This window comes from Nymphalis io, chromosome 7, assembly GCF_905147045.1.
Source record: "Nymphalis io chromosome 7, ilAglIoxx1.1, whole genome shotgun sequence".
Taxonomy (NCBI): domain Eukaryota; kingdom Metazoa; phylum Arthropoda; class Insecta; order Lepidoptera; family Nymphalidae; genus Nymphalis; species Nymphalis io.
The window spans coordinates 13,255,562-13,273,734 of NC_065894.1; the positions used below are offsets into that span (position 1 = coordinate 13,255,562).

Sequence of the window (18,173 nt, forward strand, 5' to 3'; positions counted from 1 at the left end):
CTACATATTTGTATAAGTTACTATAGAAGTATAGCTTTTGTTTCCGTTATCATTTTTCTGTATTAAATAACACATTTTTTCTTAATTAGATGATATAGGCAACAAAATATTGGACGTGCTAAATGCTAAATAAAAAGCTAATTAAAAAAATAATCCAATTTGATCGTTAGTTGAGTGTGAGTCCGACAGCTGAAGCTGCATTAGAAGAGTCGGATAATAATCGCGTTACTCCATCCAGTTACAGTTACATACTCCAGTTTTCACGTAAGAAATCGTCGCGTTTCCCACGAGCGTAACATGAATTTAAGGGATTTATACTTTTAAAACTATAAGAAAGCTTGCTTGAAAAGGAGCGCACATTATTTTGTTATATGTCATATTTAAAAAAAATTAAACGCAAATACAATAGTAATATCTCGCAGAATTCCAGCGACCTGTTATTATAATAATATTCTTACGCAAGAAAATTATTAAATTTTGTATATTAGGCTTAAATATGAAATATCCAATAAATTACTTGTGGTAGTGCTTTGTACAAGCTCGTCTGGGTAGGTACCACCCACACATCAGATATCCTACCGCAAAATAGCAGTACTTGGTATTGTTGTGTTCCGGTTTGAAGGGTGAGTGAGCCAGTGTAATTAAAGGCACAAGGGACATAACATCTTATTTCCTAAGGTTGGTGGCGCATTGGTGATGTAAGTGATGGTTAACATTTCTTACAATGTCAATGTCTACGGGCGTTGGTGACCACTTACCATCAGGTGGCCCATATTCTCGTCCGCCTTCCTATTCTATAAAAAAAACGGCAACATCATAGGTATAGCAAGATTGATGATCCTGTCCATATATTTCCATGTAAAAACGTTGAAAGTTTTTTAGTCATTAATAGGTAGCTATTAAATTTAATCTCATAGATATTCGCCGCCCACCGGCCCCCTACCTGTGCCGGAGCACGGTTTATTGCAGAAGTCGTAAAACTTGTGCAGCGGCCATGACTATAAAATACAGCACCCGCATTATTACAATGACTTAAGACAGCGGACTATATAACCCATAGTTTTGTTTCATGCTAAGTTGCTTATCGGTTTTTCGTTATTTCGGGACACAAAGATAAGATAGTATACAACCGCAGCCAGTAAAATTCAGTACGGATGGAATAATTAGTACAACAGTTCAACGAATTCCATTTTATTTTTACTTAAATATATTTTAACAGGTACCTAATTTTTGAAACGCCAAGATCAAACGCCACCGGTTGGGTACGTAGACTTTATGGCTAAGAATAGGCGATAAAATCAGTAGCCAGTCGGCTTAGTAAAAAATAACAGCTACACAAGTTATAGCAATAATTATATCCATGCATTTCTTTTCCTGTATACCTATATATGAATGCCGGCCTGCCGAACACTTATTTGAGTATTACAAGGTTGTACATAATTTTCCGTGACTGCGTTGTCGGCTAAAACTTAATATATATAAAATTAAATACAGTTACATCCGGAGAGGAGCCATACGGTGTCATTTGCTTCCTATTCTTGCATGAATAACATTTATGAATCGTTCGAATTATCTTTCATTATTCACGAATGGTTTAACTTCTATTTGACCGAATGTTGCAACTAAAATCATATTCTCCAACAATTTTTTCTGCAATGGTTATAATAATAATAATAATAATAATAAAATGGTTGCATTTTGCAAATGTCTCACTGCTGTTAGTAGTACCTATCTCGTTTTGAAGATGTTTGGAACTTGTTCGTGTCACATGTGTATCTAGTAACAGAGAAGATTTTCATCCAACACATGCAGGTTTCTTCATGAGAGTATCTCTCACAACTGAGACTGGATGGCTTTAAACAAAAATTAAGCACACCAAAGTCCAATAGTTTGAAACTTTGAACACGCAATATCTGTTTAAGGCTCACTTAGAAAAAGTGAACCACGATGACATCTATACCATAAATGATAACACTTAATTTACGAATTATTATGTTATTAGAAACAAAACCAAGCAGCTGCTAAGATATTACACAGGCTTATTATTACAGGCTTTATGCAAGTCTGTCTGGGTAGGTACCACCCACTCATCACATATTCTACCGCCAAATCGCAGTACTTACCTACTTAGTATGATCGACCTGAGATCAGGCAAAAGAACCACTGCGACATTTGTAATGGGTACCTATTTCATATTTTAATATTGTTTACCATTTTCATTTTAGCTAACTTCGATTATTTATATATATATATGTACAGCAGACAACTACAGGTAGGTAGGGAGGTATTTTTCTCGTAGTCTGATAATCTCATTGCTGGGCTTAGCCTTCCCCTGATAATGAAAGGGAATACTTTAATTCGCCACGACGCTTTATTGGGGATTACTGGAAATATGTATACTTGTTTGTCTTTGAGGTTCTTCCCGTACTTGCAGGCTACCTAACAACGTCTGCGACGTAGAATATTAAAAAAAAATACCATTACGTTAAGAGCATATGATGTCCAAATAATACTAATTATTAATTACAAACATTCGTGTGTTAATAAATACTTTAAAAGTTACTCTACTTTCCTTGAACACGGCAATAGAGATTAAAGTAATTTATTAAAGTAAATAATCCGTTTTTATGCTCTTCTGTATATAATACAGTTTTCACACACGATATTATGTTTTAATCATAAACTAATACGAGGCATACTTAAATTAATATCAGTATGAAACCAAAGAACACGTAGAGCATCGTACATACAATAAAATGAAGAAATTATTTGAAAACATTTCGCGATATTGTATCAGAAAATTGTGACATCATGATATCATTGTAATCAACCTTCACATTTTTCTATCTATTGTGTCAAAAACAAGCAAGCTTGAGTAGCAAATTAATAGCAAACGCAAAATCTACGCAACTCTTCATAATAGACCGAAAGTCACCCCATTGTTCTTCCGATGTGTCCCGTTGGTTCAGGTAGCGGAAGTAACCCGTGCAGCGGGGTGGGGGTGCCCTACACAATTAGACCACACCCCCGAGAATGAAAGACCGGGGCGACCAACATTCATCATCGACATCATTGGTTACTCACCGCCAGCCGTAACTACATACTTAAGTAATCATGGCTCTCTGGAGACCATACGCTGAGGACTCACCATTAGATCTATCTGTGAATAGTACACGTGAAACGACATCGCAAACAAATACGGAGCTTCCACCGCATTCGTGTATAAGCACAGTGCAACACAGTGTTGAACCGTACCCATATATCGGGTATGTCCAGCCCATGTACGTGCCCGTTGTTGAACCAGCGCCTGCGTCTTCAAGTACAAATATGTCGCAATCGATGAGTGTCTCAAGGAGTGCGTGCGTATTTTCGCCACCCAAGTCTCCGGTATCAGACAAAAATAAAAAGCGTCCCAGTTATACGATAGATGTAGACGCTCTATCAGACGATCCGGACTACCTTGCGTTCGAGAGGGAAGCCCTCAGAGCAATGGCCGAAAAGAACGGAGGGTCGTTGCTCGGTAATAATCCGAGAATGCGTCGTGCCGTGCAAACTAATCAGAACGCCGACGATTTTTATAGAAAACAGAGAGAGAGGAATAATTTTGCTGCAAAGCAGAGCCGTGACAGGAGAAAACTACGGGAGATCCACAATTCACTCAAGGTCACTTATTTGAAAAAAGACCTGTCTAAGATCATACGTCTGCTGTCTTCGAATAGGTGTATAGTGTGTGACAAGACGTTCCTTTAGAGATTTAGAATTATAATAGTGTTTAATTTTTTTTATTTTGAACTATAAGTTCTAAACTCTAAGGTGTTTGTGCAATGATGTTTGTGCAATCTTATAAATAGTATACTTGCAGAATATTATTCTCTAAAGAATTGTAAGTTGAAATAAATTTAATAAATGACCAAACATAAATTGACCTTATAATTATTTAAAACCTTTTAGTTTTGTTACAAAATCATAGAAAGTTATAATCAATTTGAAGTTTACACTAACAATATCTATATCGAGTCAAATATCTTCAATAGATTTTTCTATCTTGTATCATAAAGATAAGGTGGACTACCGAGCTTAACCCCATTCAAGTCCCCATTGAATAAAAAGTTAAGTACATACCATTAAGTTACAATAGAATGGGTGCGGCTTGCGCAAGCGCCGCTTTTTACTTCTTTCCGACCAATTGGGTTCACGAATGAGTGTTTATTGTGTATTCAAAGATGATCGATAGATATACATAATTTACTTTTATATTTACTTTAAATGGGTTTAGTGTATTTTTAATTTGTAGATAATCAATATAAAATGTTTAAAAGCAAATACGAAACCGTTCAATATTTTTTTTGCCTCTGTTCATCAAACGATTTGTGTTATGTTTATTAGCTATTAAGATGCACACGGAATGATATCAATAAATAAATGGAAATAAGAGTGAAAAAATAACAGTACGAAACTTGCAAATTCATATATGTACTACTCAAATTTTCAATAATCCACCGCGCGAACATTAGTGTTATATTAGCTTCTTAATTGAAGTTATTTTTAGGTTAAGAAATCTAAAAATAAAAGTAATTCCTGTACTTAAACTAGATTTATTTCGCTACAAATAACCTTACACAACTGGATATAACAGACTACTATACTTTCTGCTTGATGACGTGCGGCAAGTCGAATTTACCTCGGACGCATTTCAGCTTCACACCGGGACAATCTTTAACTCTGAAATTGATAAAAAACCCAAATTCATCATACATTATTGGTGGCAGACGCAGCAGATACTTGTTAAGTTTAATATTAATCCATTTGGTTTTTGGTTAGTTTAATGGATCGCTTATAAAGCTAATCACAAGGTTGATAAGTAGTCACCATCGCCCATGAATTTTGAAAATATTAACTATTCCTTACATCGTCAACGCACCAATAATGGGAACAGAGATATATATCTTTTGCCTGCATTTACACTGGCTCACTCACCTTTGTAATTGTAAAAAGATCTATAGCTAAGTATATTTATAGTCAAGATGTGCTGCAGTATTATGGCGACTGCTCCATTTGTCATGATGAACCACATCACTCACCTGCCGACTCTAACGAGCACGATATTGTGTTCCTGCAGGTTGTGTCCGATGCCCGGCACGTAGGCGATCATCTCTCGCCCGCTGGAGAGACGCACGAGCACGCATTTACGGTTAGCGGAGTTCGGCTTCTTGGGTTTTCTGATCAAGGTTTTTAGTATCACACCCTGAAATTATGTTCCTTATTTAACTAAAAGTAAGAGCCTGTTTAGGGAAACATAACAGGGGTTCTGGGTTATGCTTCAATGAGAAGGTTTGGAGCTTAATTCATCACGTTGCTCCGTTGACTGTTCGTGAATACACACACACATACACTTGTAGGTTTTTCACGTTATTTTACTTCAAAGTAAAGCACTGTATTAAAAACACAAATTAAACACACGAATATTCAGTGATGCTTATATGCTTGGTACAGATTTACTCGATTTAGCTAAATAATCGAGGTTTTGTAAAACACATTGTTAGGAGACTATGTAAAAATATATATCTTAATATTCCGTATGGGTAAATAAAAACCTTCATAATATAAGAGATATTTGTGCACATTGTCTTTTATGCATATTTCTAATGCGCTGTTCATAGCAGTAAGTTTTGGCATCCCTTATTCATTTGTTACAATTACATCCTAAAGTTGAGAGTGGTGTTTCAAAATTTTTTTTTAATTTTATATTTGTATCGCAGACTGGAATCTAAGATGTAATGTCCTATTTGCCTGTTCCTTACCTAGCTTCTTAACTCTACAAAACAAACGATAAACGATATACACACAACGATACAAATTATTGATATGAGACGGTAAAATAATGAGTGGTATTCACACAAGCGCGCCTGACCATATTAATAGTGACATTTAACTGAAAATTGTAAATTAATAATTTAAAAAATACCTAATACACGCATTTTATAGAATTATTTTCTTCCAATTTTGTTTAATGTTAGTTTAGTATGGAGAGTGTTTCTGAAGGGACAATATTAGTAAAACACCAGTGAGTTTGTTATAGCCCGGTTTCTGTATTTAACGAATTATTTTTTTACATCTGTAACCGATAATTTTTATATGACTTCAATACTTACGGAACGTTATTTTTTAAATGTTTTTTATTCATGCATAAGGCAAAACGAATTGTTTTTTTTTTTAATATAGTAACCGGATATGAAAGAATAGAAGCATGTAAAATAGTCAGCATACCTTGGCGAAAGGATTTCCATTGAGCGGATTTCTTGATTTTCTCTTTTTGATATGTGGACCCGTTTTGTGCATCTACGCGAGGGGATGACATCGTTCTCGACAACACTGATGTTGCTTGGAGATTAGAGCCGGTTAGGAAGTCTGTTGTGGGTGCCACTCGACGGATTATAGATTGTGTGGGTGTAGCTGAATAAAAGTTTATAGAATAAAATACCATGATTCATGATATGTACTGATATTATAAATGCGAAAGTAGCTCTGTCTGTTGGCTTATTTCTGTCACGAAGAAATCGAGGTAGTCTTAGATTTGGTTACGGTCTTAAGTATATAATTTACAGGAACATATTTGCTATGCGAACTGAATTACGGGGAAAACCTATTGCTATATAATAAAACTAATATAAATTGAAAACTTACACATTAAAAAATAAATAAACAGCATATCCAAATAGGAGTATTGTTTAAAATACATAGCTGACATCTTTTTCATATTTTTTTCGCACGTAGTCAATATTCTTATCTCATAAAACAGCAGGTGCAAAACCCTCTGTTTCGGATTATCTTCCATCGTCATGTAGCCTAGGTATTTTACTGTAATTTGAACTCTAAAACAAAGACATAAGGATATCGAAAATATGCATGACGAAAAGGCTAAATGTGTACTGTTAACCGCGAATATATTGTTAAAATCAAGGTTTTGAAGGCGTTCTCGCAATTGTATCAATTGTGTGGGCTGTGATCAAATGTTCACATGGTCTCGTGGGGCGTTGTGTACTTTATAGCGGTTCTTGAAAGGTATGATTGACAAGTCCAAGGTGTTGTACGATTCGATGCAGCGGGAACATCAAGTGTGGTCCGTTAAACAACTATTTTGGATTTGTATACATTTTTATAGATACGGTTAAATCAACTGTTGTTTGTTTGGATGTTGATAAACTTTTCCTGGTTATAATATATTTGTTGATGTTACTTGCCGCTTTATCGATAACGGGCTTTAACAAGTTTCATAATACTAACAAATTATCGGTTTTGAAAAATACTAAAGTTTTTTAAGCTCCAAACCTCCTCCTCAAAAAGGGAGAGGAGGCCTTAGCCCAGCAGTGGGGCATTTATAAGTTGTTACTGTATTTAATATTTCTTGCAATTTAACGGCTCGGTTTTAATGACATTGTAATGTATAAATTTAACGTATATATATCGCCGTTGCAGTTTTATTATATGTACATATATAAAGTCAAGATTTTTTTTCCCTAGTTACCTAGTCAGAACAACAAATGATTATTATAGATTGTTTTGTTATTTTTAAAATAGATGTTATTTTTTGCAAATTAAAAATATTCCAGGAACCCGAAACATATTCAGAAGTTAAAATTATTTGAGCAACAACTAAAATAACAAACGTATAGTAGAGTCGAAGGCAATATCACGTAGTGTCCGGCTGAATGTTATTGTTTGAGAAAATCGTCGCCAAGTGTCTCCCGGGAGAGAGGCTTGCATCTGTCTAGCGCAAGCAAATATTATAATATCGGTACAAGTTACGCGCTGAACACTTGTTAAACGTGTTTTAAGATTTGTTGATTTCATATGCAATTAAATCAAAGCGACAATTGACAATAGTACAAATACATTTGTAGGTATAAGATTTGATTTGAGTAGAATAGAAGAATTAGTAACGTACCTATTTTATCCTGAATTTGTTGATTTGGGGCTGATTTATCGATGGGACTATGTTATTTTGAAAAGTGAACTGGCGATCAAAAAATCGGTCGTAAAAAATTAAAGAATTGAAGTCATTTTTTTTTTCATCAAAAATATTTATACAGAGCGTCATTTACAAAACGCGTATACACTAAACTTGGACTGTGTCTCAAACAGTACCTGCTCTTTTTGCGGATTATAATCCGCTAATAGTGGGCATTGTCCGCACACGACGGACACATAGATTAGAAATTATCCTTTCTGACAACGTTGCTTCGAAATTATTTACAAAAAAAATCCACAGGCGACAATAGGAAAGAGTTGGGCTACGGGAGCATTGTCTGTTCCCAGAAACGCTGTAAATCATACTTGTGTAAGAATAACTTTAATACTACTCACAAATGGCATAATACTTTATCGCAATTGTCAATTCAACATCTCATACAATGCGTTCGGTTATTGCAAATAACTGCACATTGTTATCAACAATAATAATAATTCTTGGAAGGATTCTTAAGACTTCTAGAAGAAAACTTATGATATATTTTCGTAACATTAACGAATTGATAGTATAATGTTGAATATTCATAATCTATATTGTTTAAATATGTATTATATATAAAAAGGAAGTAACAGATCTTAAATATCTTACTGCCAATTATGGAGAAGGTATGGAGTATACTTCACCACGCCAGGTGGAGTATACTCTTATATTTCATGTATTTACTGGTGGTAGGGCTTTGTGCAAGCTCGTCTGTGTAGGTACCACCCACTCATCAGATATTCTATCGCAAATCAGCAGTACTTGGTATTGTGTTCTGGTTTGAAGGGTGAGTCAGTAACTACAGGCACAAGGGACATAACATCTCAGTTCTCAACGTTGGTAGCGCATTGGCAATGTAAGCGATGATTAACATTTCTTACAATGCCAATATCACTGGGCGTTGGTGACCACTTACTATCAGGTGGCCCATATACTCGTCATACCTATATAAAAAAATACGCTGGTCTACCACGGATTGGTTAGGTATAGTTATTATAAATAGAATTATAACTAACACAAGCGTTCCTATACAATTTTTATCCTTCATCATCACGTTTGAGAAGTGTTATTATAAACACACATCGAGCAAGTGAAATCTTAGATCAAAGAATTCTATACCTATAAAGGAAAAGTGCTAGAAAGTTTTACTTCTTCTCAAAGATTCGAATTTTAAGCATGAGCAAAATTTCCGCGTCTTTAACGCTAAAGGATCTGCGGCGGAGCGATCAAAACAGACACAATTGATTCATTGCTACTCGTATTTTCTATGAGAAAATTTAATATGGGAAGATCCCACGTAGCGTCCGGTCAACAATCATTACTTTTAGTATCATGCGATAAATATATCAAAAATATAATTAGTAATGTTTAAGGATTTATCACATTATTAAAATATGTAAATTTACAAATAATCAATTAATTTGTAAAGCATGAAAACTGTTTTTACTACAAGTACATATATAAAAAAAGACATAAAACCATCTTTGCACAAGAATTTGTAAACATTATAAATACCGGTGTAAAATTTTGATATCAGCTCGTAAGCGATTTTTAGCTCGTAAAAAATACAGCCATAACAACGTATAACATATATACGTAAACTGAAAATATTTTTGCCGAAAAAACAATCGGATAGTAAAATATTTATACCGAAAATACAATAAAATGCTTATGTAAAATACTTGCATGATACTTCAGGACAACATAATGCATATCAATTGGTATAGTATTTATACTTATATTTTTGTCCATTTTTATATAAGTTTTTTTTAATTTCAATGCTAATTTAAATTCCCTTATTATTAGTTTAGTATTATTACTTTAATTTAACCAAAGCCGGTTGAGTCGTTATATCTGGTATTAGGCTTGCTGGTCCGTTTCAAATATTTAATAGTCTTGTTTTTCCTCAACCAATTTTTTATATTTGTAACCTGAAGTTACCAATAAGTATAGCACACTTTATTTTGTTTTGAAATGGTTTTGCTTTATTATATATTACAGATATTATAGTTTACTGTGTTTGACTTTCAATCACAAGTTTTTGTACTATTTTAATACAAGACAACATTTCAAAGGAGCAGTTATACAAAAATTTGCATGAAATAGCCGAGTCATTGTCCGGTAAAGCAGTGTTCGGAGTTCGGTGTAGTAATCCCGAATGTGCAAGCAACGTGCGACAATATGCACAAAGCCGAGGTGTGAATGAGATCTTCATCAGCGGTCAGCGCTGACTCATGCCACCCTCACAACCCTTATTTAACTTCGAATCGTGTAGCGTTAGCATAATACATTATTTCTCTGCTTGGACGCTTCGCTTCGATGCTTAGACTTTACTAATATTGAAAAAAAAACTATAGCCAGCTACTATTTAATCCTTGTACTTGATCAAATTAAAAAAAAAAAACAAATTTCCACAAGATCATTTCAATTGCTAATTTATTTATACTAATATTATAAATACGAAATAACAAGGGGCCCTGTCTGCCAGTCGCGGTAGGGGTAAGGGGCAGTGTTAGGTATAAAGAGCCCATAAGTTTCAAGGTTGCTTCATACAAAATTTCATCAAAATCAGTTCAGTGATTTATTATTATTATGTATATATGTTTTTTGATGAGCAATCTGACTAAATACTTTACGCTCATTCGTCGCCTATTGAACGACAATTTATTTTTATTATACATATATTATTATAAAATAAGTTTAATCAGTGATTCAGGAACTAGATGGAACTATATGACAAACAATAATAATGGCTTATTTGTAGACATTGCTTTGCTATCCGTACATGTCCCAGTGGACATAATCCGGGTCCACGCGGAAGGGTTCCACGCAAAAGACAGGCGCGATCGCAATTCCCAAACTACGATTGATAACCATACCAAAACAACCCCTATTCTTTATGGCATAGAAAAGCATTTTCCCCACAAAATCTAGTATAGAAGGTGGATTACCAGGGTGGCGGCGAAAATAATGTCTGCCAGTCGCGATAGGGGTAAGGGGCAGTGTTAGGTATAAAAAGCCCATAAGTTTCAAGGTTGCTTCATACAAAATTTCATCAAAATCAGTTCAGTGATTTATTATTATTATGTATATATGTTTTTTGATGAGCAATCTGACTAAATACTTTACGCTCATTCGTCGCCTATTGAACGACAAATTATTTTTATTATACATATATTATTATAAAATAAGTTTAATCAGTGATTCAGGAACTAGATGGAACTATATGACAAACAATAATAATGGCTTATTTGTAGACATTGCTTTGCTATCCGTACATGTCCCAGTGGACATAATCCGGGTCCACGCGGAAGGGTTCCACGCAAAAGACAGGCGCGATCGCAATTCCCAAACTACGATTGATAACCATACCAAAACAACCCCTATTCTTTATGGCATAGAAAAGCATTTTCCCCACAAAATCTAGGCAGCTGCCAAAATTAATGCAGATGTCGATTTCGCGTATCGAAATTACATATCCGCTAAATTGACAGTTATATACGGTTTCCTATTTACTATCGGATTTGTTTACGTACGATGTTATTTATAAGGGGCTTACATTGGGGATTTGAAATGCGTAACAATATGTATTTATAAAAAAAAATATTACATACATAAATTTTTTAATCTGTATTTTTTGTCTTTAAATAAAATGATTATACAATTTCTGACAGCATACGCCGCGGAGACGTGTCTCTCTGTCAGGGACGATAGGTGATTATTACTCTAAAGATTTTTCTTAATCTAAAAATTATTCTATAAAAAACTGTTGTATAAGTTACATTGAGATGAATATTGTTGAAGAATTGCTTTCAGTTGCTTCTTAGTATTATTAATTTTTTTCTACTAAAGTCCCCATTAATCTAGATCACAGCCGTATTACGATCTGGTCTAAAACATTAATAAGTAATTTTATGTGAACTTTCGGTAACTTCGTGTCTTAAGGGAAAGTCTTTTTTTTATAGTATAGATAGGCGGACGAGCATATGGGCCACCTGATGGTAAGTAATCATCAACGCCCATAGACATTGGCATTGTAAGAAATTTTAACAATTGCATCACCAATGTACCACCAACTTTGGGAACTAAGATGTTATGTCCCTTGTGCCTGTAATTACACTGACTCACTCACCCTTCAAACTGGAACACAACAATACCAAGTACTGTTGTTTTGCGGTAGAATATCTGATGAGTGGGTGGTACCTACCCAGACGAGCTTGCACAAAGCCTTACCACCAGTGAAAAGTATCAATAGTCCACTAACACAATTTATCACTAACTGGCATTAATCACTTAAAAAAGGTTAAGTCCTTTTCAACATTAGAGCCAATAATAATTATTATCATATTCTATTTATTGGTTTTATTTAATTGAATTTATATTTACTAATATTATAAATGCTTATCTCTCTGTTTCATGGCTAACTTAGCCGAACCGATTTTGATGCAATTTAGTAGGCAGCAAGTTTGAGCCCCAAGGAAGGACGAAGCCTATATAACTATTTGCTTTTTTATACCTTACATCTAAATGAGAAAAACAAATTAATTTTTTTATAAATACTTTTTAAATGTTAGTTGCAATTTAAAGTAATATAATTTATTATCTATATAATTTCCATATAGGTCATGACTGCCTCGTTGGTCTGTTGGCTTAATGTAAGGCCGCAGACCCGGAGGTCTTGAGTTCAATTCCCAGGTCGGGACAATAAAAAGTTATTGAGTTTTTCTGTCAGAAAATTCTCAGTAGCAGCCTGGAGTTTGGAAGTTGGAAGTGTACACTCCAGTGCCTCGGAAAGCACGTAAAGCCATTGGTCCTGCGACAGAACTCTTTCCGGTTGTGTTGGATTGCCGTCCCATTGGATTATGAGAGTTAGAGAATAGAGAGTGCACCTGTGTTTGCATACACACTTGTGCACTACTAAATTATTAGTATGAACACGGAAACAATTATTTTCAATTACCTTTGCACTATTTTAATATTATTTAGTACTTTTATTTATAAAATTCCAATAAGTACGTGATTTTTTTTCATAACATAACCTCAAATTCTATATTTATTTTGGCATTTGAGTTTTGACATAAGGATGACAGAACAGACCGACGGTGATATAATATGTTTTAAAAAATTAAAAAAAGAAATCATTAATAATATTTTTATTAAAATAATTTTAGGTACATAAATATTTTAATAGTGCCTTTTAAATAATATAATAATACATACAAAACAATATAAAAGTGACACTGTCGTAAAATTCTCGATTGATGTCACTTTTACCTTTAAGCAAGTTAGCTTACCGCTATTCAACGATAGATGTCACTTTTTGTTATTTGTTCTAATATTTTTTTTTTGATAATTCATGCCATAATCCCTACCTAATATAAATGCTAATGTGTTTATAGGCTTATACTTTCAGGCAGGAACGGAAATATGCCGTACAGCGAATGTTTGCTTCGCAAGTGAAAATATTATTTTTATTATTGAGGGTACTGACGAATTTTGTTAGGTTAAAATATTTATTAAAATTAATATGTATATATTTTCATAAATATATTAAAAAAAATTATATAGAAACTTAAACAAAAACTAAAGTTGCCATATAATTAAATCAGTATAACACTTTAAAGCTTTTAAGAGTTTAAAACTGTTTAAGAGGAAACGTTACCTGGAACGACAGGACTTCATAAGAAGATGAGTGCTTGATATAGTAAGATTGAATTAAAACTTCAGTTAAAATCTCTTCAAGTTTTATGAGCTCGAATACGACTTTACCATTTATATGGCGGCTTTAACATAATCTCCGTAGGAGAGATTTTATTTATTCATTCATTAATTGATCTAAATTAATAGTAATTTTATTGTTATTTTACTGTATGGAGTTCTATAAATCTATCATACAAAGTTTTCTCAGAATCAGTTATAGTTTTGTCAGAATATTTGACACTTGGAAAGCGTCGCAGCGATATTTTGAATCATATATCGTATATACACATACTATCGGACATATACATATGACACCAACGAAACCATAAAATAGAATAATAATACTTATTATTCCTATTAGGCCTATGTTCAGCAGTGGACAACGATTGGCTGTTGATTGATTGATTGATTGACTTATTATTCTCCTGACATACCTATCAAACAACATACATTTTTTATTTATAGTATTATTATGAAATATAATTTTAATTCCTGTTTTTATGTAATATTTCTAAGAATGGAATAAGAAGGGTCGTCACTTGCATTACTGATTTATGTTCTAAATAGCTGCGACTCGCTATTTTATCCACGTTAAATTGTTTTTACGTATATATGTACGTAATCTTTAAGTTATTATAACTTTTGATAGATACAACCGATTTTGTTGAAATAAAAACTAATGTGTGCCTTATTCTTGCCTATATTAACTAAATTACTAATATTTGAATTTAATTGTTATCAATAATGAACGAACGAACGAACAAATAATGCTTGTTTTCGTTTTGACAACTCGGAAATATTCATATTAACTCAATAAATAAGTTATTTTTAATTTTATAAATAAAATTAATTGTGGATACAGACAAAGATGATAAAGATTCGATGTGACCAATATGTATTAGAGGGACAACGATTTCAAATACTCTTATTATTTATTTTGAAACATAAAAAAATTAAATAGGTATTTGTACGGTTTTCTTAAATGCAAAGAATACACATTTGTACGCTCGTTATGTTTTTTCAATACTTTAGACAGGAGCGTTAGACACCGTTTGTTTATCAGTTATTAATCTCTGTTGAGATACCGGAATGAATAATGACCAGTGGTTCAGATTAAATACTTATGAAAATGTATAATGATGGTAAGTACGAGTGTGTAGTGATAGTAATATAGACTGCCTCGTTGGTCTAGTGGCTAGATATAAGGCCGCAGAACCCGAGATCCTGGGTTCAAATTCCAGGTCGGGCCGATAAAAAGTTAGTGAGTTTTTCAGTCAAAGATTCTCAGTAGCATCCCGGAGTCTGGAAGTTGGAAGTGTGTACACTCCCGTGCTTCAAAGAGCACGTAAAACTATTAGTCCTGCGCCTGAACTCTTTCCGGTCGTGTCGGATTATGAGAGTGAGGGAATAGAGAATGCACCTGTGTTTGCGCACGTACTTGTGCACTATAATATGTCCTGCGCCGATGGCTAATCTGTTGAGATTGGCTGCCGTGCCTGAAATCTATTAGGAGGACATCAACATCTTCAAATTTTGGTTCCTAAAATTAAAAAATTAAGGTACAAAACCATAAAAAAAAGTTAACAATATCATATTTCATCATATCTATGGGTATAACAATTTCGTTCATGTCTCATATCAAATAAGCCCCAACCAAAACACAATAGAAGGCATCGGCTTCGACCTTATTTGTCTTAGACTTGCAAGTACAAACTACATTTTACATAATTGTATCGTAAAAAAATAAGTGGTTATTAAAATGTCTTTTTGTTATAAACAAAATGTCTAACAAATCGGCAAAGCGTTTTGTTCGTCTCCCGCCGAGTTTTTGGTTTATTGCAGAAGAAGAAGATAACGCAGCTATTGTTCTCAGAGAAAGTAGAGCTGTTTCAGAGAAAACGTCCCGACGGGAGAACGGTTGCACCCTTTGTGTCATTGCGAATATTACAATGCAAATGATACAATTCGCATGAACGTTTCAACTGGTTCGTAATTTCGCAATTTCACCAAACGCTCGACATTATTTTAAAAGTACTTATTTTAAAATGTTTTCTCTTTTTAAATTTTATTTGTTTTTAAAATGGTGTTTACATAAAAATAATAATAAATTAATTTGCTACGGAAACACTAAATTAGCGTAGAGACTAGCTTACACGACTTAAATTACAATATACCTACCTGTTTACGCCGAACTAATATCGGGGATCAAACGGTAAATGGAACTAAGGAAGAGCTTTCCACTGTTCACACTATAACTTATTTTGTCTGATCATTTTAACAAAATCACCTTTACATTATATATATTCAGTAGCGAATCTAGACAGCGCGATTCAGGAAACTGACAGATTTTATTACCGCCATCTATACATACACTACCTACAGAAGGTATTTTAGTAATTTGAATAATGTATAATTTAGATTATATTAATAAAAGTAAAGACCTCTACATAATATACTTATATATTTCAAAAATAATATAATCCGAAATTTGTTTAATTAGGAATAATTATAAATATACTGTACAATATAATTGTCTGTATTTGGATTTGATTTTGTATATTTAAAGTGCTATTTTATGTAATCGCTTTGAAAATGTTGCGTGTCTTTCTGTGGCAATCATTTGACCGAAACTTAAAATAATATTTGCAAACGACTCGTGCCAATGTGTTTCTAAGCGAGATTCACGTGTGAAATTTTATTATCGATGATTAATATAATATATCAATAAATAAAATTATCATCCAAATCCGTTGTATACCTATATAGGTAGATAAGTATAATTACAAAAAATATTTTCAGGAAATCATTGCAATTCTTTCGAAATGTGATAAAAAGCGTTATTTTTCTTCCGTTAATATTTTTAGGCTTTAGGACTTGGGCTTTAGGTTATTGCTCAATGTGCAATATAAACTTAACGCGGCTTAAACCGTTGGGCACTGTTAATAATAAATACATGTATAAAGATGTATCCTGCACGTACTGCTTATTACTTCATTGTATAGTAAATGTAGTAATCGATAACTACCGAATTGTGTGATTGATACAGTTGCAACGCGGAAATAAGATGCATCTGTTATTTCGGAACACATTATCCAAAATGAACTCTATTGTAATAATATAGAGTTAAAAATTGATTGTGCCGCGTATGCTTTGCTAGAATTACATTTAAGGTAATATAAGTTTTATTATATTGTGTTAAAGAATGAATTATAATAGCACAGATTACGTGTGAATGCCCACGCGCCTGCCATTTGTGTTAACCCATTACAAAACTTAGTGGTCGGTTCGACCATTTTGTATTGTTGACATATTTCAAGATGGATGGTATAACTGTTTCACAATAATGTGTGTTTGATATCTATTTTATTTTCCGTTAGTGTTTTTTTGGACGGCAGACGATTTAAATTCCATGCATTTCAATTTGAAATAACTTCGAAGAGATACACTGGATACGGTTTTGTCACGAACTTTCTATAAATGACTTTTGTATATTTAAATGTGTAACTTCGTGAAAATTAACAAAAATAAATTAGTAATGAGTATTTAAAAATATTTTTTTTATAATTTGGTTTAATTACTGCAATTAAATGAATAGTAATCATTTCAAAAAGTATATTATTCTATATTTAAATTTTCTTTTTCGGAAGCATAAAGCTTAATAGTCCCTTTCAAATTAAAAATATTTAATTTTTTTAAAGGCCCTAATGGTGAGTTCCCATAACAGATAATGATGTCCAGCGCGTGCTTTGATAAAAGTCATCGAAGCGTCATCAGGGGACCAACTGATGCGTCTTTCTCGTAACTTCCGGTCGAAATTTTGCAATTATATAAATAAAAACCGACGGTGGTCCTATATTGATCCCGTGACAGGAAAGGGTTATAATACCTTAAACGTTTCAAGTGAGACGCATCTACAATTGGTCAAAAGATTATTCAAAAACATGAAAAACCAGTTGTTTGGGTTGATGCATTACTTTAAATATTGTCATTTATTGAACTTTAGCTTCCGATATGTATTTTTTCAAATTTTCAATAACCGATAACGAAATTTCGACCTTCAGAACTAACCCCGTGGACGGTCGGAGACAAAAGTTGAAAATGAAGAATTAAAGGCTATTGTGGAAGCGGATCCATCACAAAGCACTTCAGAGATAGCTGCAGTCTTCGGGGTAAGTGATAAAACTGTATTAATTCATTTCAAGCAAATCGGGAAAGTAAAAAAACTTGAACGATGGGTACCTCATGAATTGAGTGAATCGAACTTGCAAACACGCGTAGACTGCTGTGTTACTTTGCTCAACCGACACAATAATGAAGGGATTTTAAATCGAATCATTACTTGTGATGAAAAGTAGATACTGTACGATAATCGGAAGCGCTCGTCGCTATGGCTGAACCCTGGAAACCCAGCCAAATCCTACCCTAAACGAAAATTGACTCAGAAAAAGTTACTTATGAGTGTTTG

At 33.5% G+C, this 18,173-nt stretch overlaps 2 protein-coding genes across 5 annotated transcripts in view; both read right to left on the minus strand.

The window, feature by feature from the left end:
- The window catches only part of LOC126769487 (uncharacterized), a 1,339,673-nt gene that overhangs the window by 546,677 nt on the left and 774,823 nt on the right, over positions 1 to 18,173 (minus strand). Inside the window, exon 1 of one of the 4 annotated variants that reach the window (XR_007669373.1) lies at positions 12,969 to 13,070. The exons of 2 other annotated variants lie outside the window; for them this stretch is intronic. Coding sequence is in view for 1 of the 2 variants with exons in the window: in XM_050488334.1 (XP_050344291.1) it covers positions 5,082 to 5,245 (164 nt within the window). In the remaining variant the exon portion in view is untranslated. Of the gene's footprint in view, positions 1 to 5,081; positions 5,246 to 12,968; positions 13,071 to 18,173 lie in introns of those variants that run through there. One more of the 4 variants, XM_050488334.1, reaches the window with a different exon arrangement.
- The window catches only part of LOC126769557 (40S ribosomal protein S12, mitochondrial-like), a 129,880-nt gene that overhangs the window by 98,260 nt on the left and 13,447 nt on the right, over positions 1 to 18,173 (minus strand). The gene's annotated exons all lie outside the window — the stretch shown is intronic.